Source organism: Urocampus carinirostris, chromosome 8 (genome assembly GCF_059441175.1).
Source record: "Urocampus carinirostris isolate Australia breed hairy pipefish chromosome 8, RoL_Ucar_1.0, whole genome shotgun sequence".
Classification (NCBI taxonomy): domain Eukaryota; kingdom Metazoa; phylum Chordata; class Actinopteri; order Syngnathiformes; family Syngnathidae; genus Urocampus; species Urocampus carinirostris.
In genome coordinates this window covers 29963241-29987991 of record NC_142356.1, presented here as the reverse complement: position 1 = coordinate 29987991, position 24751 = coordinate 29963241, and the positions used below count along the sequence as shown (strand labels likewise).

General features: G+C 38.9%; 1 protein-coding gene across 2 annotated transcripts; it reads right to left on the bottom strand.

The window, feature by feature from the left end:
* Positions 1 to 623: 623 nt before the first annotated feature.
* nup133 (nucleoporin 133) lies at positions 624 to 21912 on the bottom strand. Of its 2 annotated transcripts, none has more exons than XM_088342273.1 (25): positions 21668 to 21912; positions 20537 to 20652; positions 17815 to 17918; positions 17109 to 17342; positions 15524 to 15694; positions 14903 to 15058; positions 13052 to 13122; positions 12829 to 12976; positions 12589 to 12739; positions 12364 to 12518; positions 10629 to 10720; positions 9883 to 10046; positions 9700 to 9794; positions 9233 to 9457; positions 8270 to 8392; positions 6888 to 6987; positions 6373 to 6624; positions 6082 to 6215; positions 5371 to 5529; positions 5143 to 5278; positions 3931 to 4049; positions 3498 to 3578; positions 3346 to 3413; positions 1842 to 1930; positions 624 to 821 (listed from the first exon to the last, which is right to left on the bottom strand). In XM_088342273.1, the coding sequence occupies exons 1-25, from the start codon at positions 21781 to 21783 to the stop codon at positions 685 to 687; spliced, it is 3396 nt and encodes a 1131-aa protein (XP_088198399.1). In that variant the 5' UTR covers positions 21784 to 21912; the 3' UTR covers positions 624 to 684. The 2 variants fall into 2 exon arrangements, with proteins under 2 accessions (XP_088198399.1, XP_088198400.1); XM_088342274.1 differs by having other exon boundaries at positions 3346 to 3410.
* Between the last annotated feature and the right edge of the window lie 2839 nt (positions 21913 to 24751).

Genomic DNA, 24751 nt, shown 5'->3' with positions numbered 1-24751 from the left:
TTCGAGAGCGTTTTCCATTCGGGCCCCGGTGCTGTGGAATGTTTAAATCTAGGCTTAAAACACACTTACATTCTACAGCTTATGAATGACCAATATTTAATGTTGACAATATCTGTGTATTATTTGTATTTGCAACATCCTTTGCAGTCCTGTCATCCTGGAAGGGGGATTACCTCATGTGTGGTCCCTTCTCAAGGTTTATTCATTTTCCTCATGTTGAGGTTTTTCCTTGCCGTCATGTAGGTTTTAAATAAGGGGATAGTGTAATAATAGTCTGTGGTTTGCAATAATCTGTGGTCAGTGAATCCCTTTGAGACTCCTTGTGATTAAGGGCTATAACAAATAAACATGACTTATCTGCCATTGAAACCCTGCCTAAAGGTAGTTAATGGTTTGAAATTGATTTATTTATATTACTTGTATACAGTATATCAGTCCCTCACCTACTTTTTCAAATAAATATTGTTGCTTAGGTCCATGTTTCATTAATATTTTGGGTATGTATTACTATTAGTATGTGGCTAATTTAAAGCAGTTTAGCGGGTCTGCTTAAATGCAATGTAGCCATATATCTTCAAGAGGTTATCCAATGTGTTCAGAGAATAAAAAGGCACAACTCTAAGTAATTACAAAACTCACAAATTTTATTTAAAAAAAAAAAGAAGAGAATCTGAAGCTGGTCCTTCATATCTGCGCCTGCAGATAATGTTCGTAGTTTGCTCGCAAAACAAACTCAAAGTATGGTTTGGATTTGAGATAGCTCAGCTCATCCAGCTCCAGCAGCTCTTTGACCTCCGGCAGGTACGCCTGCAGACGGATTCCTGCAATAACACGGAAGACATTAAGAGCAATGACATGATATCCTATGACAGACTAATTACAATGGCAGTAGGTTCTATTTTTGTTTTTCTGAAGAACAATTTTTATTTTTATTCAATGCAATTTCTTTAATTAATGTAACATCTACTGTATGTATTTCCTATGAATAGCAATTCTTTGCAGATCACTTTTAGCGGTTTTGCTGCGTCGCAGATTTTCATTGTCCTTTTGGGTTCTGCATTCTGATTGGCTAACAGTGAGGTAAAACCGCTGTTTACCCGCGCTTCATTGAATTTCTTCACTTTGATATTCGGAGCACTGCACAGAGATCATATGGCGACAAGGTTTTGATTGGAAAGTCCGATTCCCAGGTCCGCACCAATTCTAGGCCAGGTGCTAGGGCGTGAAGCCGTCGCATCGTCCGCAAGCACGTGGTGCTTCACGAGGCCAACGCGTTATCAAAAAAAGCATGGAGTGGCGGGACCCCGAAGGGTGCCACAGCTGGGGAGATCCGTGGGACGGGCCATGCGTGCGTCCAGAGTCGCCGTCGACACCCACCACACAGACACCATCTGCCTCTGCAGATGGGGAAATCTGTAGGAGGGGGATTGTGCGTGTCCAGAGTCGCTACTGACACCCTTGCACCTTCTGCATTTGTGTGGGGCCATATTAAAGTTGTAAACAAAATAAAAGTTTGCAGATTTTGACTATTGTGGGACTCTTTGGGAATTCAACACTCGTGAAAAACGAGGGATTACTATAAGCGAATTCTCCAAATAAAAATGAAAATAGTCATTTAGTCACTTAGAGGACTGTGACTGACTTTTTCAGACCAACACAAATGAATGAAATTGCTGGAAACATCTTGAAATAGGCTAATATAGATGGTTATTATTGATTATCTTCCTTTGGTATTTACTCATAAGACAACTCATAGAAATTACATAAAGTCCACATTTATTATGACAAAAAGACCGATGACAAAGATTCATCATAAATGAACAGAAGCGACCACGACATACCCTCCTGGGCGAGCATGTCGAGAATCTTGACAAAAACACTATCTTTGGCCGCATCCAGCGGGTCGTCGTTGCCGTCGACAGAAGACCAACTGGAAGGAAATAAAAGGAGATCAACATTCGTAGTTCTGTTGAGCATTTTTGCAGCTTTGTAAATTCTGAGTGGGCCACATTTGCAAATTTGTCATCAGTCAAAGTGGGTAGACAGAATTGGAAAATTGCATGTACTTGGTTAGAATATGTAATACAGTAATAAAGCTTAGTCTTACCTTGGCAGTCATTTGGTCAATGTTTGAATTCATAACAGAGTACTAGAATTTCAGTATAGTTAAAAAAATATGGGCCACCTCTACAAGAATATTTCAAATATGCCTGGCGTTGTTCCAGCTACATGAAACACATACATCCCTCATTATTACCTTTAACATGTTCTTATTTCAGTTATATTTAAAATATCTTATGTTAAATTTATTTAAGGGACAGTTTGTATCATCTAACCACTAGATGTCGCTGTATGGTGTAATGTAGCCAAAAACTATTGCTAAAGAGATCAAGGAAGAATACAAACTACAGAGAATCAAAGTAACCAATATGCACATGTTACTATTAATTTTTTGCTCAGCCTTGTTAAGGTTTTTAGGTATCCGGAACAGCAAGATGCCGGGGAATTCTGGAAGTATTAAAAAAAAAAAAGCATGTTTATATGATAATGAGAAAAAAAACACATCCATCCATTATCTGCACCGCTTATTGTCAGTAGGGTCGCGGGGGTACTGGAGCCCATCCCAGCCATCCTCAGGCAGTGGGCAGGGGACACCCTGGACTGGTTGCCAGCCAGTCACAGGGCACACAGAGACAGACAACTCACTTGCTCATTCACACCTAGGGACAATTTGGACCGGCCAATTAACCTGACATGCATGTTTTTGGAATGTGGGAGGAAACCCACGCAAGCACGGGGAGATCATGCAAACTCCACACAGGAGGTTCGATCTCATGACCTCAGAACTGTGCCGCACTCGTGCTAACCACTGCGCCGCCGTGCTGTCCAGAAAAAACACATAACCCATCTAAATCTTTTTTTTTTTTAAACGGATAAGGTTGTTATTAGCATTCATGGTTCACAGATCCATTAACCACCAGGGGGCGCTTAAATAATGTTGACTGTCCCTTTAGATTAACATAAAAAGGTAAGAAATTTCTAATAATAAATGAAAATTTATAACAATAAAATTGTACATGCTACTGTTTGCATGTTTTACTCAACTCATCTGAACCTGATTCTTATAGACAACTATAGTTGCATAAAAAAGACCTGTATACAACTTATGAAAAGAAAATTGTAATTTAGTTTAAAATGAGATATTTGTTGCTCTGCTCTATTAATTTGGATTTGTTTTCCCAAATTCAACTTTGAAGGGGAAAAAGGTCTCTTTTTATACATTTGTCATAATTTGCATCTATGTACTTGTGATGATAATGCAAATAAAATCTCGCTTTTGCTCACTCGTCTCTCCTGAGAGCTTTTCCCATGATTTGGCACTTGAGTGAATGGATGTTGATGCCGTCTTCCTGCTGATAGAGAAAGAGGCGAGGGCGGGTTTGCAAATGCTGTCAAAGGGAAGCAGACTGTGAGCAACGGAGCGGACAGGAAGTGACCTCGTGAATGTACTGGAGGAGGTCCAAAGCCTTTTTGAAGTCGTACTCGTTTGCCCGTCGGTTGTCGTTGCAGATGTAAAGCTGCGACAGGCGAAACACATGAGGGGGAAAAAGACGAAAGTCAAAAGTTTAAGTCTGCACAAAGAAACACGCAAAAAGCATGTTCAACGAGTCATCTTGTATTTGCCCCATCCCTGAATTCCGTTTTTTGGAAATTTGGATTCCATTTAAAAAATAAAAAACCTATCCAGGCCTACAGTTGTGGTCAAAAGTACTTGTGAAAAACATCTTGTCATGGCTCTCTTGAGTTTCCAATTTTTTTCTACAACTTAGATTTTTCTCTGATTAGTACAGATAGTATAATAATAAAACAATATCAAACAGCATTTGATACCCAGCTAGTTCACTGAATTATTGTCTCAGGACCTCTTACCTCTATTAACTGATAAGCGCTGAGCAGTGGCATGGTGTCAGGATTTATCTGCTTTTCCTCCAGAAGTTGCCGGGGCAACGTCTCCTGATGTAGCAGGTAGCGCTCCTGCTCCACTATTTCTGAGAAGAAATAATGGAAGCACATTACATACCCTTTAAGTTTGGTGGGGGCATTTCTGATATATAAGAGGAACAATAGTCATATTTTGTTTATGCAAGTAGGTGGGAGGTGGAGGGTGTTGCATTTATTTTATTGGCAGAGTAATGTTCTGAGCTTCATTTATTTTGGGTGGAAAGATATTTGCTTTGTACATTTCTGTTGTTGATTTTAATTTTGGAGGAAAATATATTGCTGTTACATTTCTACGTTTTCTACAACGACCATACAGAGCAACAATTTTTTTTAATTGAGGGAAATTTGAAAAAATACGCACTCAGAAATTTAGGGAAAAAGAGGTTGAACATATGTCATTTTCTAAAAGAAGCATTCGATTTTGCACCAACATTTAAGTAAGCTTAAGTTTTTGAGTGTTTTTCTTGTGACTTTATAAACTCATAAGTTTATAAAGTGGCACATTTGTGAATTTATTTTAATCTTAAAAAGTTATTTCGATTGAAAAACAAATTTACGACTGTATTTTGCAAAAGTAAGACAATAACTGCTTAGGATGTCAACAAAAAGTTAGGTGGAACAGTTAGAGAAAAAAACAATTGGTAAAAAAAGTAAGGAAAAATATTCAGGGAAGAAAATGGTATGTTAAGAAAACATTGTGGCAAAAACTAAGGACATTTTTAACTTTTTTTCCCCACATTTATTGAAAGTGTATCATTATCAATATATTCATTGACATCCCAGTTCAAAAATAATATAACTGCTGCCATGTGAAAAAAAAACTAAATCTCCAAAATTTGTTTTGTATTCCCTCAAAAATGAATACAAAACTGAATATGAGGATGAAATTAACTATCTATTATCCGGGTAAACAACAAGGAGATTGTTTATGTTTACCAGAATACAGCTACACATGATGCCCTTTTTTTATTTGGATTTTTTTAACTGAATAATACCGTTATTAAGATGTAACTTGTTTTTTTGGTTGAACAAACAACAAGAGAATGAAAATATTTAGTCGTAATTAATGACTACAAATTTTAGGGCCAGCCCTAAAAGACACCTATGGTTGCCTAAAAGACTGATACACTAGTGTCTTACCGTCAACTTGTTTGGCCAACCCGTCTTCCGGGAGATCAGATGCCAGTGCCGCCAGCTTGCTGAGAGCCAGTAATGTCTTTTTCTTGGCAAAGTAGCGTGTCTCCACATTGGCCTGTTTGTACAGCGTGCCATGGGCCTGTGTGCCAACAAGGCAGGGCATTAAAATAACCACAGTATGACAGCAAGACTCTTATGGTAAGTAAGTAAGGAAAGAAAGAAAAGACATACACTGTGGTAGTTGTGCACATGTATATCGTGTAGCCAGCTGAGGTGTTGGTGTGCTTGCAAGAAACCTGCCAGCTGCTGGTGCTGAGCAGTCGGCTGAGACAGAAGCTTTCCTCGTTTGCCTTTTTCCAAATACCAGCGAAATAGAAAGTCTGCAAAGTTCTGCAAGGCACAATACGTTTTAGAAAATCATATTTTGCATGATTCCCATCTAAATGGCCTGACTGAAACCACATCACTGCTTTGATAGATTCGTTATTGTGGTCATGCGATATTGCTATGACTGTTAATTGGTGAATTATTTAAAAAGACGTTTGCAAAATCTTTTTAGTTCAAACAAATCTTATTAATGTGTTTATACTTTTAAGACTTTGGAGAATTGGATTTAAGACATTTAATTCCAATAAAGGCCTTATTTTTAGATCAATGAATTCAATGCCTTTTAAGACCTTAGATCCGCAGGAACCCTATTTTTTTAAATATGTGGGAAAAAAAATCATATCAAAAGTTGTTCCTGTTTCAAAACAAAACCCTTCACAAAACAAAAAAAACAAACCCAAAACAAAATAATACAAAAACAGAACAAAACAAAAACATGATAAACGGATATAAATACAATAACAACAAAAACAATAAATAATGGAATAAAAAGTTCTGCTTTAAACTAGACTATGTCGACAACAAATGTAAAAAGATATAGCAAAAGTGGAGTACCTGATCTGTAAACTTGCTCATGTAATGCTGCAAGCGGCTCTGGTTGTCAGTGAGCTCACACATTTGTACCAGGATGTCAAAATCACAGTACTTCTCAGCCAGTGCCGCCACCCACTGGTACTGACCCAGCTCCACTAAGGCAAAACAAAAGTCACAAAATCCGTCAGAGATATTAAAGTAAAATAATAAAGTTTATACAGTGCATTTCCATCAACATAAAATGACAGTATTATTCTGTACACAATTGCTAGGCCCTAATTGCAAGCACTGTATGCAAGCTAATCCACTCACAGAGAGGTGCCAGTAGCTCGGAGCGCCGCTGACTGTACTCCATCTCAAGGCTGTTATAGCGCTCTTGCCCCTGCTGCTGCTTCAGGGAGTTGAGCTGGGCCACGTAACCGCCCAAGTAGAAATCCAACAACGACACCAGCTGCTCGCACAGTGCGTTACGCAACTCCGAGTGGGCATGAGGGTACATGGAGCGCAGGATAAGCTCGTGCTGCCGGGAGATGACTGTGCGGACGCCGCCTGTGCCTCCCATTGCTACCAAAAGACGCAAAGAAAACAAGGAGTATTTGGTTTGACTCATTACAACGCATGTCAAATAATAATGATCAAAGTGTCAATGTCATAAGCAGAGAACATTAACGATCTGTACGGAAATGGTACAGAAACACAGTAGAGACACGATATTGCAGAGGGTTAAATTAATACAACTTGTGCATGGCACCAGTCCAGTGCTTTCTCAAAAACTAGGAAAGATACTCATTGTTCAGGTGAATCTGGGGACAAATGCCCAAACTTACCCGTCCATGGAATGTACTCAGCGTCCACTGGGCGATGTGCAGACGCTCTGTACATGGATGATTTGCTCTCTCTGTATTGCATTGCAGCTTGAAGCATATCCTGAAGGGAAAAACAAAAGCACACTCAGCCAGTAAAAAACACGCATGCGTTATTTTTTTCAATTACTATAACTTAAAAAATAATCAATTTAATTTTCGATAGAAATGTAAGTTTGTCAAATTCAAGTCAAGTCAAATGTATTTATATAGCCCTTAATCACAAAAATTTCTCAAAGGACTGCACAATGACACAATTACCTGATCATAAATCAACATGCTGTTTGTACTTGAGTATAAATGTTTAAAAATTGGATTGCGGCCCATGGGCACACAGGATGCATTTTTGAGCCCTCATGCGATCATTCCAGAAATGGTGCTCGTCATTGAATATTTTCTAGGTATAACAGTGGCCGACACTAGAACTTTTCACCATAAATTTGTTTGAAAGTCTAAATTTAACTTAAATTGGAAGGTATAAATTCCAAAGTCCAGGTAGAAGATGCAAAAAAATATAGGAAAACAAGATTTTTTTTTACTTGTTTCACTGTGAAACTCCAGTGGCAAGTAATTATGCTGATTTTTAATGGAATGCAAGTATTTTAAGAATGATTTTGAGAAAATTTTGTTCACAGTACAGTTCAAGAAAATGTTAAAATATAAAAAAAACATGTGGGGAAAAAACGTTTTCACTGGCTGATCCTTTGGCTCATTTTAAGTATTTTTTTTCATTCACAGAAATAAAATATGCGTGCACTGTCTATTTTTCTGTCATACTGTCTACATGTGCGTCTTAGTGTAGTGTGCCCTAGCATAGTGTTTTGTGTTTTTTATTTTCTAGACACCGAGGGCTGGGAGAAATTTCAATTCTGTTTGGCTGCAGAATTGACAATAAAGCGGACTTTGAAAACAATGCCTAAAATTATCCACACTTGCACTCATTTTAAGTACTTATTTCAGTAAAAGAACAAGTTAAAATGCTGTCAAATAAGAAAAGAAATACTTGAAATGAGCAAAAGGATCTGCAAATAAAAACGTTTTTTTAATATATATTTGAGAATATATATATTTTAACATTTACTTGAATTGTACTGTGAACAAGAATTTAAATGTATTATATGTTCCCAAATACCTGACTTGCAGCCATTTTTTGAAAACTAAGATTTTTTAAAATATTTATTTTCTCCAGTTTATGTCATACTTTTTGCAAATACAATAAATAAAACCATTTTCTACACAATATTTTGATTCTAATGAAGCCGCAGTGTACTTTTGCTGTTTGAGATTATTTAACGTGTGAGCGTCTGACAAGCAGTCTCCTTTTTGATCAACAACTACTCACTCACCTTGATGATGGTGTTGACAGTCAGAACCACTTCAGCCCATTGCACTGAGTCTACTGGGTTCTCTTTTAAGACCCTCTCCTCTTCCTCCAGAAGGCAATCAAAGATGGTGGAGATCTGCGAGACCTGGGGTATATACAATTTGTTTTTTGTAGTATGTTACTGTACTGTATAATTATTGTTCTTTTAAAATTAAAATAAAAACTCAACCTTGTTTGTGTCATTTATCCAACATCGTAAGTGAAAACATATTTCTAACAGTTACTATGCTGATTAAATCATGGCACGTAATCATGGTAAATGCGAACTCACGACCAAATAAGATCATCGAGTGCTGGTGGAAAACATCGAAGCGCACAGGGAGCGCAGTTGCTGTGTTTTGCGGAAACGTGGCTCACGTTTAGCATTCCGGACGCTAACGTGTAGCCACCCGGAGCTACCCGGAGCAATCCGGCTTCAACGCCGCTAAACAGAGACACGAAAGCCGGGGAGAATCGGAGAGGAGGCGGACTTGCTAACACGAGGTGGTGTATCCCTGGATTTTCACAAAGAAAAGTTTTCCATCTGCCGCAGGGATGTCGAATTTTTGGACTGGCGTGACGTCATCCACTTTGCTACAAGCACCCCTAGGGCATCATGTTCATCTGTTAATAAACAACAGGGTAGACTGCTGGAAGTGTGAATTTCCCTACGGGGATGAATAAAGTATCTATCTATCTATCTAAACTAGAATTTCACAAAAAGCTCATCTTCACAACCTTTAGGCTAGAAACAGGTGAATTCAAACCAATATCCAAAAATATTGTACATTTTGAAAACTTAAAAACCATTTGTTTCGTGTGTTTTTTTTCCGCTAGATTCCCAATTACGTTTAATTATTTTTTCTTAGATAACTATTCACAGTTAAAAAGCTCAAATGGAACGTTGTATTGGCTGTGCCCATGTTTCATCTCAACGTGGTCTCACCTCCCGAAAGAACACATCGGCTGCAGTGAGGCTGGGCGGCACGGAGGTGTTTTTACTGTGCAGCGCTCCAACAATGGCCCGGTTGACCAGCTCGCTGTACTTGGTGTGATGGTTCTTTAACACCATGGCCGCTTGCAGTTTCTCCGCATGCTCGCATAGAAGCAAGCGTGTGGCCATGGAGGACGAGCGCACGCGAACGCAGCTGAGACGGTCCAGGAGACTCACCTAACGGGGAAACACACATGATTGAGTTTAGTATAATGCTTAGAAATCATGTCAAGATTTTAAATTGAAACCAAAGGAAACCCTTTCACACCAATCAGTAGCCAGTGCTTTTTCAGTGCTATAAAACTAAAATTAGCAGTGGTCCCAGCAAATGATACAGATCAGTACCCAAATGGCACTGTCACCAGTAAGTTTTAAATGGATCCACAAGACCATGAGGACCAGAGGTGATCGTTGTGAACCTGATACAGGAAGTCCATGAAGCAGGTATGAGCCTTCATCTTATCCTCAAGCTGATGGAGGATAATGAGGGATGTCAGTGCGAACCCGGCGCTCTCTAAACGAGAAAGATGTTTTCTGATTATATAAAACCTCACCAAAATGTCAAGATACCGAGGTAAATCTTGAAATTTCCTGGTACTCACCCTCAGGCACAGACTCAGCCCAGCGAGGGTCTGAGGCCGGGTAATCGTCCAATAGGTCCAAGTTGATCTGGGTCACAATGGAGTCCAGCTCGCTGCCCTCCACCACATTATCACCGGACGGGAAAAGCTCGTCGGTAAGGACTTGAGCGCCCAGGAGGTCATTGCTTAGAGAAGATGGTTAAACATTTCAGGCAAATTCAATTAAACAATTGGAGAGAAAGTGAAAAGAAAGAACACATTCTAATATGAGTTGAATATTCTGCAAGAAACCGGGTGGAAATGTTTATCATCACATAATAAGTAATAAGTCTTAAAAACTGAAATAAAAAAGGAAGCCTAAATGTAAATTTCAAGAAGCTTTTTTGACGTCATGAGACATTGGATGGTTTGAAAAGAGGTGGAGGTCCGCAAGGAGGAAAGGTTCAATTAACTACTTTTAATACAGCACTTTCGTATCTATACAATTTAATGCACAAAAGTTTATACACCGTTGGTCAATTGGTACGATGCAAGGCGTGGCTAGGTTAACTTTGAGCAAAACTAGCTTCAGTATCTTGCTCAATGACACTTCAAAATGGTCACAAGTGCTGTAGATCACACACAATCTCAGGTTGCGTAGTAAAATAATCTGAAATTTAAAAAATGGTACCACCAGTTCTACAAGGGCCAAGTGAAAGGCCTCTGAAATTATTGTTATATTAGGAAAACACACAAGAACAAAAAGTCTGTTTATTGTTGTTATGTACCGGCAGAACTTCAAGAATGCTTCCTTCAGGTGCTTCAGTTTGTCCTCTTGAGCTACTGGTTCAGCTCGTTCTGGCTGCTCCATCATGGACACCTTTGATGGAAACACCAGTAGACATTATCAAAGCATTTTTGAGTCAAAATATATATAGTTTGACTCCAAAATATATGTTGAGCCAAACTATAAATAAAAAAAGTCAATAAAATTGATCAATAAATAAAATGAATAACTCGCTAATTGAATCAGTTTGATCCAGTTTTCTTTTGTGTGGGTTGCTTAAAAAAATGTTGATATAATCTAAAAACAAACTTCGCAGTTCGAAGATGTTAAAAATCTCTTCATTGACAACACAACAAGTAGTGACTAGAGACCAAGCAAAAAGAAAACTTTTTGTGAGGGTTGCTTTATTTTGCAGGTCGATAACTTGTCACGCAGCTCAATGTAATATTTTGAGAAAACGATACAATGGCGACCAGAGTGTGTTGGCGCAGAGGAGATGTGGCTAGAGTCATGTGATGTTGGTCAGGATTCGGAAACCTTTGTCATGGCCATATTCAAGCAATTTTCAAGGACTTCAAAGCCAATTTTCCAATTTCTCCAGTACCATTTAAAGAAAAAAATCTGGTGTGAACAATGTATTTTGCAGAGGCCAAATCTATCTGCAACTTACATATGCGAATTTTAATCTCGCAGGTGCATTCATCAAGACATGTTTTTTAGATAGTACATAGCGAATATATTTGTTTGTTTTTTTATCTCCTTATATGGGTGTGGGGTAAAAATGACAATAATGTGTAGCTTACATATTACCACTGGAAAACGCTACTATAATTTTTTGCATGGCCCATAAAAATGTCCACAATTAATACATAATCCTTGCACTAATACACATTTCATAGTACCAGGTTTTTAGTGTGCATGCACCTGTCCTCTTGGGTGAGCCTCTTTATAGGACAATGCCGTACAAACTGATGCCAGCTGCAGTGAATCGCGACGGAAGATATGCAATAGGAAAGCAAGGCCACCACAGAGCAGTGTCACCATCATTTTTAAGCAGACTTGTTAAGTAACACAGCAACAATTTCAAGCACTTACCTTACCCAAAATGCAAGCATTTTACAATCCCTGAAAACAACATTTAAATTAAAGCATCTTTAAAGATTTTAGGCACCCATACAAACTATTTATTTGTATTATTATAATTATAATATTATTATTACTACTACAGTTATCATCATTATTGTTTTTATCATAATTACTATCATTACTTTAGTAAAAGTATAAACATGTTACATGCTGACCTGTAGCAAGACTGTGAAAATATTGTCAAACATTTAACTTGTCCATGTAACACAAAAAGTTGTGGTCCCAGGTTCTAAATTCCTGTCTGACAAAATGTATTGGAAGTGCACACACTAATGGGCTGCATGTACTCTTCCATTTCTCCAGACTTGCAAAATCTACTAAAAACTTAAAAGTTTAGTAAACAAACCTAAATATTTACTACCTACCACTGTCCCGGCATTAGAAATACAAAACAATAACTTCTATTGCTGCCAGCAAAGAGTTGCAGGGTGTTTTACTACTCCTTCAGTTCAAAAACTGGGCTGGGTGATTCCCTACTATAAATATGGTGAAATACTTATTGGTATTTAGTTATCACTTTAAGAGCAATAAAGCCGAGTTGGAAAGTACTAATTTGTCGTGACACGCATATTGTGTTTTTAGTTGATTACTTCGGATTGCCCAGCAAGTGATGAGCACAGCGAGTCCTCCACAGTCTCGGGCAAGATGGAGGCGCTTTCGCGGGCTACCACCGCAACTAAGCCACTATTCTGGGAGAAGAAGACGGGCAAGTTGGCACAGCAGCCGCCGCCGCACACCCCATCACCTATGAAAGGAATACAAGCACACTCCGATCACCTCCAAAGCAATGTGTGCAATTTTGACTATGAACCCACCGGGCGAATTGAAAGGGATCCGCTCGTCAGGAACAGCCACCCTGCCGCCCCCTGTGGAGCAAGCGAAAACAATCTCCTTGTTATAGATAAACGCAGTGGTGCCGGGGTAAGGCGGCAACAGAAGGCGTGTGCCCTGTAGGTCCAACTCGCTCTGGGGAAAATGTCATACCAAGGAAGGGCAAGTGTCATTATCTGTTGCGGGGTGTGTGCTTCCAATTTGCCCTTGTGTGGGGGGCTCACTTTGAAGTGGGGGTTGTAGTTGGTGACTTCCAGGATGAATTTATTAGAGATGGTCTCGCCGAGGTCCTCCAAGGTGACCAGGCAAAAGTAGACAAGGCAGGGCTTGTCAGAAGGGTGCCAGGTGGCAGCCAGGACCACGAGCCTAGTTCTAAAGCATTGGGATCGGTTTAATGTTTGATGACAAGACGAACGATGTGGACAACAAGACACACAGATGACTCACTGGCAAGGTTTTACATCCAGAAAAGTCACATTAACACCATCACGAATTTCCTCATAGTTTTCCTCTGAACCCTGTTGAAGATAGTAGAGCATTTGACAAACAAACAAAAAAGAGAATCCTCTTTTTCAGGCAAATATTCTGCATAGTGGCCAGGATAAATATTGCCATGGATGCACATACTTGTACAGGACTGTCTCAGAAAATTAGAATATTGTGATAAAGTTCTTTATTTTCTGTAATGCAGTTAAAAAAACAAAAATGTCATACATTCTGGATTCATTACACATCAACTGAACTATTTCAAGCCTTTTATTATTTTAATATTGCTGAATTTGGCTTACAGCTTAAGAAAACTCAAAAATCCTATCTCAAAATATTAGAATATCATGAAAAAGTATACAAGTAGGCTATTCAACTAATCACCTGAATCATCTAATTAACTCGAAACACCTTGCGAGGGTTTCCTGAGCCTTAAAAACACTCAGCTTGGTTCAGTAAACTAAATCACAAGTATGGGGAAGACTGCTGATCTGACTGCTGTCCAGAGGACCATCATTGATACCCTCCATCAGGAGGGTAAGACACAAAAAGAAATTTCTCAAAGAGCAGGCTGTTCACAGAGTGCAGTTTCAAAGCATATCCACAAAAAGTCTGTTGGAAGGCAAAAATGTGGCCGGAAACGCTGCACAACCAAGAGAGATGACCGCAGCCTTAACAAAATTGTAAAGAAGAGCCGCTTCCAGAATTTGGGGGAGCTTCAAAGACAGTGGGCTGAAGCTGGAGTCCAGGTATCAAAAGCCACAGTTCACAGACGTGTCAGGGAAATGGGCTACAATAGCCGTATTCCCATGGTCAAGCCACTTCTGAACTCAAGACAACGGAAGAAGCGTCTGACTTGGGCTATGGAGAAGAAGCACTGGACAGTTGCAGAGTGGTCCAAAGTCCTCTTTTCAGACGAAAGCAAGTTTTGCATTTCATTTGGAAGTCAAGGCGCCAGAGTCTGGAGAGGAGCAAAATCCAAGTTGCTTGAAATCCAGTGTGAAGTTCCCACAGTCAGCAATGGTTTGGGGAGCCATGTCAGCTGCTGGTGTTGGTCCACTGTGTTTCATCAAGCCCAGAGTAAATGCAACTGTGTACCAAGAGATTTTAGAGCACTACATGCTTCCATCTGCTGAAAAGCTCTATGGAGATGAGGATTACATTTTCCAGCATGATCTGGCACCTGCCCACAGTGCCAAAACCACCAGTAACTGGTGCACTGACCATGACATCACTGTCCTTGATTGGCCTGCTAATTCCCCTGACCTGAACCCCATCGAGAATTTGTGGGGTATAGTTAAGAAGAAGATGAAAGATACCAGACCTACAAATGCAAATGAGCTGAAGGCCGCTATCGAAGAATCCTGGGCATCAATAACACCTCAGCAATGCCACAGGCTGATTGCCTCCATGCCACGCCGGATTGATGCAGTAATCCGTGCAAAAGGATTCCCAACCAAGTACTGAGTGCATCAATGGACATTTTCAAATGTTTGATTTAGTTTTGCTGTTATAAAATTATTTTTTTACTTGGTCTGAGGAAGTATTCGAATATTTTGAGATAGGATTTTTGAGTTTTTTTCACCTGTAAGCCAAAATCAGCAATATTCAAATAATAAAAGGCTTGAAATAGTTCAGTTGATGTGTAATGAATCCAGAATGTATGACATTTTTGTTTTTTTAATTGCATTACAGAAAATAAAGAACTTTATCACAATATTCTAATTTTCTGAGACAGTCCTGTATATTACTCATCTTTCTTAGAGTGTATTATGCTTATTACTTCGCAGATATTGGCTAGTCCTTACTCACCCAAATGGCAGCGGTGATGCGCTCAGTCAGAGCTCGCTGAACATCCCAGCTGACCGTCTGTTGCTCTGAGTTCTGGTCCACTTCCCATTTATTGAGGCGGGAGTTGGTCAGTGTGTAGAGTGAATTGGTTGACCCCGCCCACAGCACACTGTTGATCTACAAAAACAATCAAAATCAACTAGCACGTGCCCAGATGTTACACCATTTAAAAAAATAAAAAGGAAAAAAAAACACTCTCCCATGACGCAAACTCCATTTTTATTACACTGATCATCACCATTATTTTATAAAGGATGTCTTTGAAGGTTGATGTAAATGATGGAGAAGCATACAATGCATAAACGAGACTCAACAAGTAAATTTTTAATTCAAAAACTGAGCGGGGCTACTTGACAACGGGCTTTTTACGAAAGTTGTAAAAAAAATGTTGCTAGTACCCAGCCTGTACCTTGGGGCTGTAAACAAAAAGAAAGGATTTATTGCATTGAGCATTTCCTAGACAACATTTCAGTATGCTCCACATTCAATAATTGAAATGCAAACAAATTCTCCCTAAAATGACCCAAAGAGAACATTTTGCGAAACCAGGATTTTGAAAAATTATTATTTTTAAAAACTCACAATGTCGTTTGCGGCTGGTGACAGTATGCCAAACAGGCTGGACACTCGGCGCCCGATGCCGGACAACACGCCCTGCCCCTCTTGCACTTGTCTGTACTGAAGCCTTCCGGAAGAGTCAATACCTACACGCAGCATGCGACTCTTTGCTGAAGACACCACAAAGCTGCCACCCTGACAGGAGGGATGAACAAAATGTGGACAAACATCAGAAATTTTGTGGTTGCTTGCAATTATGCTCAGGTCTAAGGTTAAATGAAAGCCACTTAAATTTTTTCAGAATTACGGATGTATTGATACATTTTGTGTACTGTACTGAAAAAAAAAATCACAGCTGGGGTTTTATGGGACAAAGCCTTTAATGTGTCACAAAATCAAGGAACCCGACAAATTGTTAATATCGTTACACGCCGCTACCTGTCAATGCTGAGGTCCAGCTCATCTCTAAAGTGCAGAATGGCACCTTACACTTAAAATCAACAGCAACCAGATGATGAAGGTGCTGTATCTTGCTACTGCTAACCATAGAAACCAGTACTATCTGTTTCATGTGGGGGAGCAAATCCCTACCCTAAAAGCAGCCTGAAGACGAATGAGTGCCTACAGGCTGTACTTGCCCAAGACACACCACAAGAACTGGTGCCCCAAAGACCCTTGCGATTAAGGTATTCGTGAAGTATACTCAAAGCAGAAACATTGAAAAGTTTTTTATGGAATTGCGTTTGGGCAATTACATTATTTTGATGAATTTGTCATTTCAAATGTTTGAGTACCAGCCATTATTCACATAGAGGATCAACTATTGCTGGAAATCTGGGATTATTTTGACTGATATTTCAAGGCCTGGAAAAAAATTGTGTGTTAGGGCTATAAAAGCATTGAGACATTGGTCAAGCTACTGGTATCTTCTATTTCTACTTTTGGCTCAAGTTGATTTTCTCAGAAAGGAAGGTGTCACAGCCAACTAGGAGCCAAAGTTTGACAGTTAAGTAATGGACTGGCTTGATTTGACCATCATGTGCAGTCAATGGCATTTGAAGAGTTAAAATATTAAAATGTTCTTAATCATGAAACCGAGGGTAGGAATTCGTAAGTTTAATTAGAGTTAGTCAAGACTAAAATTGATTATCAAACAGTGATTATTATAGGGTTAATTGTGGCATTTAAGTAAGTTACTCAAAAGTTGTGGGTAGCTTTTTTTTTTATACAAACAATGATTTATTGTTGGTTGAAAATTTTGCAAGGGGGTTATTTTGTATCAGTAAAGTTTTCTTTAAATAAATGTTTACCAAATGGGGTTTATTTTTCAAAATCCATTAAAAGTGTTATTGTCTGGTCTGAATGATAGAAAAATGATATATATTTTTTGGCCCTTCTGACCATCTCCACGTGGAATTGTATTGTTTCATCTGAATTTGATTAATCAAACCAACCAAAACTAAATGGGAATTGCTGTGCAATGATTGCTCATAATAGAAAAATAGCACATATTAAAGATTCATGTGAAAAACCGTATCACAAAACATCGCAGGATCTACTGTACCTGCAAAAAGTGTGAACGTGAGTGTAATTAGAAGGTGTGTCTTACCGTTACAGCAACTACAAAAGTGCACAAGTCTGCCAGGTCCAGATCAGCCTCGACGTAGTTTCCCTCGAGGGATAGGCTTGGCCACAAGCGGGCAGTGCCCTCTGCAGCCACGGCTAACACGGACACACTTCGGACGGGGGCCACATCCAGCGGCTCGTCTGAGGTCACAGCCACGTGTTCGGCCGAGTAGAGGTACTCGCTGGTGGGAAGTTGGAGCTCCTTGCACAGACACAGCTGCAGAGACAACAGCGGGTTACCGTAAAAACACAAGAGTCCCTCAAAGATGAGGTTGAATATGACTTTTCAAGTCTTAGGATATTGTTAGACTTAGATTCATCTGTAAATTATTTTGCTAGTTATTTAAAAATTGGATAAATCATGTTTTTATTCCTTTCAAAACTTGTATTCTAAAACAACAACATTTTACCAATTAACCATTTTTTATCCAGTTAGTAATTTAGAAAAAAAAAACACTTGTTTTTCTAATTCAATTGCCAGCCTGGGGATGAAAAGTTTTACCTACCAAATAATAACATTAAATAAACTCAAGCAAAAAAATAAAAAAAGAATGAATGAGTACTTAACCAAACATTTTTTTCTCATTTAAAATTTAGTCTTGACTTTAAATAGTTGAGTCTAATCTTCTCAACCACACTGCAGTCTATGCAACTTGTTGGAGTGGAACGCATAGAAAAGGCAGACATACCTTGGCCACGGCCGTCTGGCAAATCTTCCAGATGATGAGTCTGTCTCCACAAACCATCCAAGCCCAGCCACTCTCGCTCACTTTCACCGAGATCTCCTCGTCGCCTAAAGAACAGCAACATGAATCTATTGTTATGTCACACCCAGGTGGGAATATATTTTACAATTGACCTATGGCTAAGCCCCGCTCCCTTTAGTCACTTGGCAAATATTTAAGAGCGCTACGGCAAGTGTCACAGTAAGACAGATTTCGCAGGAGGCATTTGATGCATTTCTGACCCATAAATATCACATTTCATCTCAGTCACCAAGAGGGACTGAAGTATGCATTGGAGGGTTGTATTCATTATTTAGTTGTTGAGACAGTCGATGAAAAGCTTCAGCTAGTCTAAATCTAAGCTGCATATTTTCCCAGGACAAACCTTTTTGCCATCTGTAGGCTACCAAGAATGACTCTCCGTTAGTTTGGTGCGACAGAATGTATGTTGAATTATTCAGCATGACATTGCCAACATTTGTTATCTTAGTTATTTACAGTTAAGTTAACAAATAAGCTAGGCTCACACTACGGAGCTTAATGCTCTATTCTGTTTTTTGGGTGAAATCCAATGTTGACTAGAGCCCTTTAGACAACAGCTAACAATCATGTAAGATTACCAATATACTAAAACTAGCATATAACAGGCCACTAAACTTCTAGTAAACAAACATGATTTATAACACAGCCAAGAGATAACTTTAGCTAGCGTCAGACTAACATTAGACATTATACATGACTTTTTATTTAGCTCCAGCATAATGACAATATGTTTCCTCAAAGACTGTGTTGACTTACAATACAACAGATGCAGACATCCTTATTAACAGTATCCACATTGAGTTGAGGCTGTGGTCGACGCATACGGTAACTTTGTCCGAAGCAGACACTTGTCTCAATTTAGTCGTGGTTAAATCGGGTAATAAAAATACCCCGCCCAGCCTTTCAGGATACCTTGCAACAGATTTACATGTACCCTATGCACACCATTTGACGACTTTAAAGGTTAAAATGTAGGAAAAAAGACACACAAAAAAACAACTGACCTAACTGTGATGTAATTAAATGGACATGCCAGCAGAAATTGTATGGAGTTTGCTATGAGCACTGTGATTGGCGCATTGCGTTTGAGGGTGGGGCTTAGCCATAGCTCAATTACGGATTAAGTCTGAATAGTAAAGTTTTAAGCAAGACCCAAGGTTGTTTTGCACAACATTGCCTATGTACTTATCGTGCAAGGTGTATGATGTGAATGTTTTGTCAGTCTTCAAATCAAAATTTGATTAAAACTAATTTGTGACAAACTAGAAATTTCTACCTGATGATACATGAATCATTTCCTTTGTTCACAAACCTTAGAATTTGAACTACCACCAGCTTTACCAAAGTACCGTATTTTCCGCACTATAAGGCGCACCTAAAAGCCTTTATTTTTTTCAAAAGCTGACCATGCGCCTTATAATACAGTGCGCCTTATTTATGGCTCAACATTAAATTTTCCAACTAACTTGCAGCCGCCGACTAGATTTTCCCCCGAACGGCAAGTAGTACGCGGTGGATGCTGAGATTTATTTACCGGCGTTTCATTGGCTAACCAATGTGTCAATCATCATTTGAATCGATCTTTATTGGCTAAAGTTATTCGGAGGTCAAGAGGCGGATCCTTTTTATCATTTACAGACTGCCATTGGCTCAAACGGCAAACAAAGCCTGCAATTGGCCGAAAAAGACGTGTCAATCATCATTTGAATCGATCACTATTGGCTAAAGTTATTCGGAGGTCAAGAGGCGGATCCTTTTTATCATTTACAGACTGCCATTGGCTCAAACGGCAAACAAAGCCTGCAATTGGCCGAAAAAGACGTGTCAATCATCAGTTGAATCGATCACTATTGGCTAAAGTTATTCGGAGGTCAAGAGGCGGATCCTTTTTATAATTTACAGGCTGCCATTGGCTTAAACAGCGAAACAAAGCCTGCAATTGGCCGAAAATACGCATGCGTATAGCATGTGACTGACGGCATAGAGAAAGCATTTTTTTCTATTCTGTATTTGTAAATATTGTATTCTCCTGGATTTACTACACTCACGGATATAAGAGGACATTGCCTGCACATTATTATGAACACAACGACTTCGGTGAGCTACTCCGGCTTTCTATATTATCCCTGTATCTTGTTTCAGACTGAACTCGATGTTTCTGTGATAAGCGGTGCAGATAATGGATGGAATGGAGTGTCTATTTTTAAATTCAACTCTATTCCAAGTGTTTATTGTCATATGCACAGTAAAGTTGCGAGCGAAAAAGAAAATAGATACGAAGGAATGGTTATCATTTATTGAATCCCAAGACTTTAACCTTCCGAATGATAAACGATGCATTTGAGTGACATCTTACGGACACCGCATCCGCACGTGTTCTCGACACGTATTTGAGTCTTTGCAAGCTTTGGGAATGTTAAAGGGGTAATAAGTTGGACTGAACTATCTGACTGTTTTGTCCACGTTCCCATTGTAGCGCCTTATAATCCGGTGCGTCTTATGTATGTCAAAAATAGGACCAAAAACTATTTTTTCAGGGTGCGCCCTATAACCCTATAGTGCGGAAAATACGGTAAGTCCATAGTCCTGAAAATTGTCAACAGACGCCTTAGGAATAATGTCACATCTAACACGAACACATTACCCTTGAGCACAGTCAGGGCCTCCATCACTTTGACAGGAAGCAAAGAGCCGAAGGTTTGCACATCATAGTTGAGGAAGTTGGAGGAAGCATGGCTCTGCTCGCGAGTTGGCGTAGGTCTGTTTTCCACACACACGCAAACACACAGAAATAGTGAGTAGTAGTGAGGAGACACATCGAGCTGAATCAACAATTTCACATATTCATCACTATAAAATGCTAATTTTTCACACAAAAAAGGCACATATTTTCCTCCAATCACCGGTCAGTGAGAATTCCAGCACTCATTCCAATCCCATAAAAACATCTGGTTCCATTTTTTTTTAATAAAACAGTGGCAACATTTCACTGTCATTTGTTATCTCAGCCATGTTTGCAATATAGCAATAACATTCGTGAAGCTGGTTTGGAAAACGTTGAAAAAGAAGTACTTTGACAGCAAACATCTGGGGAAAACATTTAGACACCAGGGCTTGTTTCTTAGACTACCTGAAAGTTATGACTATATGCATGGTGTTTAAATGCAGTCCAACTCAGAACTCAAATAGTTGCTTTAAATGTAAAATGCTTGTTTTTTGTCAACTGAGCATCTAATATCTGGGTGAGAATCTCCTCAACCAAAACTTCGAAAAGAATAGGCTTTACCATTGTGTCAAAACTAAGATAAAAGAACTAAAAATATAAAATAATAATAATATAATGTATAAAATATGTATTATTGTGCATAGTTAACTGCAAGAACGGTTGCTAATTTCTTAATTCTGTGGGAATTATTTTCTGGGGGGAAAAAAATGATTTGGTAAATCTACTGCTTAACTTAGGAATTATTAGTATTTCTTGCATCCTTGTCGGCAGATAAAATGTGTCTTACTTAGTGATGACCTTTATTTTCACACTTATTTAATAAAATCCAGCCACCACCCTTTATTTACCCAGACTTATGCACATTTTATTCACTTAGGGTTGACAGGTCCATTGTTCACGATGGCCTGCCTTATGTTTCTTAATTTTAATGGGACCATTTTGAGCACTTCAATAGTCTCTTGGGCAGAAAGTACATATAATAATATAAACAAACAAAACGATTCATATAATATCGAAATCACACAGTACAGTTAAGAGAGTGGTCGTTACCTCGCCGATAAAGATGTTCTCCGCGGGGTGAGCAGCAAACTACCGGACGTTCTTCCGACCGGGGTTCTGTTCTGCTGCCGGCGAACCGAACTCGGGCCCGAACGTGGGGAAAACATTGATACTGTAGGGCCCAACTATCCAGCGAAAATTATTACCGCTGAAAAACGGCAAACGATTCCAAAGCCGTCAACACACCTACAAATACCGCGCGGAGAAGTCGCGTGGAATATGCGTCATTAGGCTGCTACGGAAGTAGACTACAGGTCACATAAAAAGGGGGTAGTCGCCCTCGGTCATTTTACGCCATCCCTCTCTTTGCTCTTTTGCGATATTTTTTGTCTCTATGCGGTTGCATTAGTTTATTCTAAGACTGTTTTATGCCTACGTTAATACCTGTCAATCTCCGCCAATTGTTCCCCAAATTAATGATTGTGATTTCCCTTGCTAAGCGACAATAAACATTACAAATACAAACAGATATTTACTCACAGGAAGACTATGTAGAAAATAGCGACAATGTTACAGGATCCTTGAGAAGTCTTTAAGGGCGTTGAATTCGGTATTCTCAAAACAAGGCCTTAATTGGCATCAAAATGTCTTAAATCCCATTTTCAAAGGCCCTAAAATTATAAAAACAAATATATAGTAATATGTATTAACTGTCCACATCCAGGGAGTCAAGAGATTTTTTTTACAAGCATGTTTTTTTATGATGCCCAAATTCAAAATTGTTCTTGAATATAACAGTAGGACGGTTGTGTTTTTAAAATAGTTTTACGTTGGACCAAATTGTCATTGTTTTCATGCATTATGATTAAAATGATTCATGAGATTTGCTGAAGAGTTCTTTGGAATTAGTTATCTGCCAGTTTTGACTAAGGATCCATTAAGTACTGTAAACATATTTTTATGAATTGTTTTTGTTTTATTTGTATTGTCTATTTTTGTCAATTTGGTCTTAGATTTGATTAAAAAATAAAAAAGATTGCCCATTGCCCACTGAACTTTAAATGAAGTTAACTTTATTCCTGGTATTGGTTCATGGTTTACAGATCCCTTAACCGCTAGGGTCGTCGAAGCACAATTTCCTGTGGTGTGTCTTGGGCAAGTACAGCCTGGCGGTGCCCATACCTCTCTTGGTCGGTTACCAGTAAATAAAAAAATATATTTATAAATAAATTCATAAGTTAAAAATAAAATCCACGACTTTGGCAAAGTGACGCAAAGAAAATTCTCTTCACACTGATTAGATAAGCATTTAAAACATTTTGCTTAAAGGGACAGTGTGTGATAACTTTTTTTCTTCCTTATGGTGCAAAAAAACTTTCATTCAGTAAAAAACAAAACATTTATTTGAATCACAGGCAAATATACACAACCTATCATGCCAATATTACAATGTTAATTTTTATTAAAAACAATCACAGGTCGTGCAATTTGTATTTCTTTTACACAGTGGAATCCCTACCTTCAAGTCATATGTTTGTCTGGCATCTTGCTATGCTGTGCTATGTAGCACAGAGTTCCATTCGCATTAGACAACACAGTGACATCTAGTGGTCAAATATTACACACTGGAGCTTTAAATATAGGAGCATTTGGTGTAGATTTGTCTTAATACCATTTTCTATTTTAAGTACCGTAGATGAAATGACAGGAATATTTCAAAATACACTTTCAGCATTACAATGGAACTATTGAATCACAAAATTTTATATATTATTTATGTCTTATAGTAGGTTGAAGGTTTCCTTTCTTTGGTAGCATAAGTCTTAGCGATTGGTCCATGGCGATGGCCACTGTCCTGTTTGCTAGAGCTTTCTGCAAATCTTTATCAAAATGTCTATAGTTTGCTCACCACCATTTCATTTGAGTTGTGATGAGATGTCGATTCCTGGAGACTTTCTTTTCTAGAGTGAGTTAATTGCTGCCTCCACCTCTTCTCTAATGATAGGGAGGTTGTCACTTTCCCCTGGGGCTGTATTCTTAACGACCTCCGGGTCTCCCTGTGTCGGGTAGTTGTAGAGTTTGGAGCAGTATTCTGTCAATCTATTCGTGATCTATTTTTCTTCAGTTAGCTTATTCCCTGCCTCATCCTGAATGCTGCCGACTTTTACCTGTTTTGTTTGTGTGAGGTCTTTTACAATCTGGAAATCTGTCTTTGTAACGTTCTTGTTGAGGCACTCCTCTAATCCCGCGCATTTGTCTTTAATCCACGTATTGTGATGAGCCTGCTTGAGATTGGACAACATACTAAAATAGAAGCCTTGATGTTTTGTGCAACAATAATTGCACACCGTACATATACTTCTCAGCTTCTATTAAACGTGGCACTCATCAGTTATCATTTCTATTTTCCCATCTGGTCTCACATGATTCAAAAGGTTTTCTTCCATCTAGTAGATTAGTTATTTCTCAACTTTCCCTGTTTGGTTTAAGGTGCAGACGTTGCTTGTGCAAAGGTAAGTCTTCATATAAGTCACATACTTATTACCTTTGACCTAATAGTTAGCGGAAGGCGCAGTCCTTTTTGACCCCTGGGCGACAACCGAGCCGGTATCGAATGAGTTGTTCTCAATAATGTGACGTGTCTTTGTTAAGTACAGCCTGGCATCCATACAACGATCAGTTTCATCAGCCATGCAAGTAAAATTATGCTAAAAGGTCCTACTGAACATACTGAAACCACAGGATGAAGAAAATCCTATCTGAAGAACAGGCAGGTTTCAGAGAGGGAAAGAGCACCACAGAAATTATTTTTATTCCCTGCATTCTATGTGAGAAGTTTCAATACCAGAAAACCCCTATCACAATTTTGCTGATTTCAAGAAGGCATTTGACAGCATTTCTAGCCACTTTATGTGCCACCATGCGGAAGTACAACAGCCAGACACTAATTCAGACAATTGAACAACTGTATGCCAATGCAAACAGTGCAGTAATTATCAATGGTAGCATTGGTGCATGGTTTCAAACCCCAGTTAGTGAGACAAGGTTGCATCCCCTCTAACTTTATTCAACACCTTCCTGAAGAGGATCATGTCTGAAGATCTGGAGTAACATGAATGTAGTCAGTATTGGGGG

Bases quoted from the DNA above. Each gene is read 5' to 3' on its own strand.
- nup133 (XM_088342273.1), bottom strand. From the start codon at position 21,783: ATGTTTTCCCCACGTTCGGGCCCGAGTTCGGTTCGCCGGCAGCAGAAC. The intron at 15,695-17,108 runs GTAAGACACACC...CCCTCCTGTCAG, and splicing joins CTTTTGTAGTTGCTGTAACG to GGTGGCAGCTTTGTGGTGTC. The intron at 3,579-3,930 runs GTAAGAGGTCCT...CGCCTGTCGCAG, and splicing joins GCGCTTATCAGTTAATAGAG to CTTTACATCTGCAACGACAA.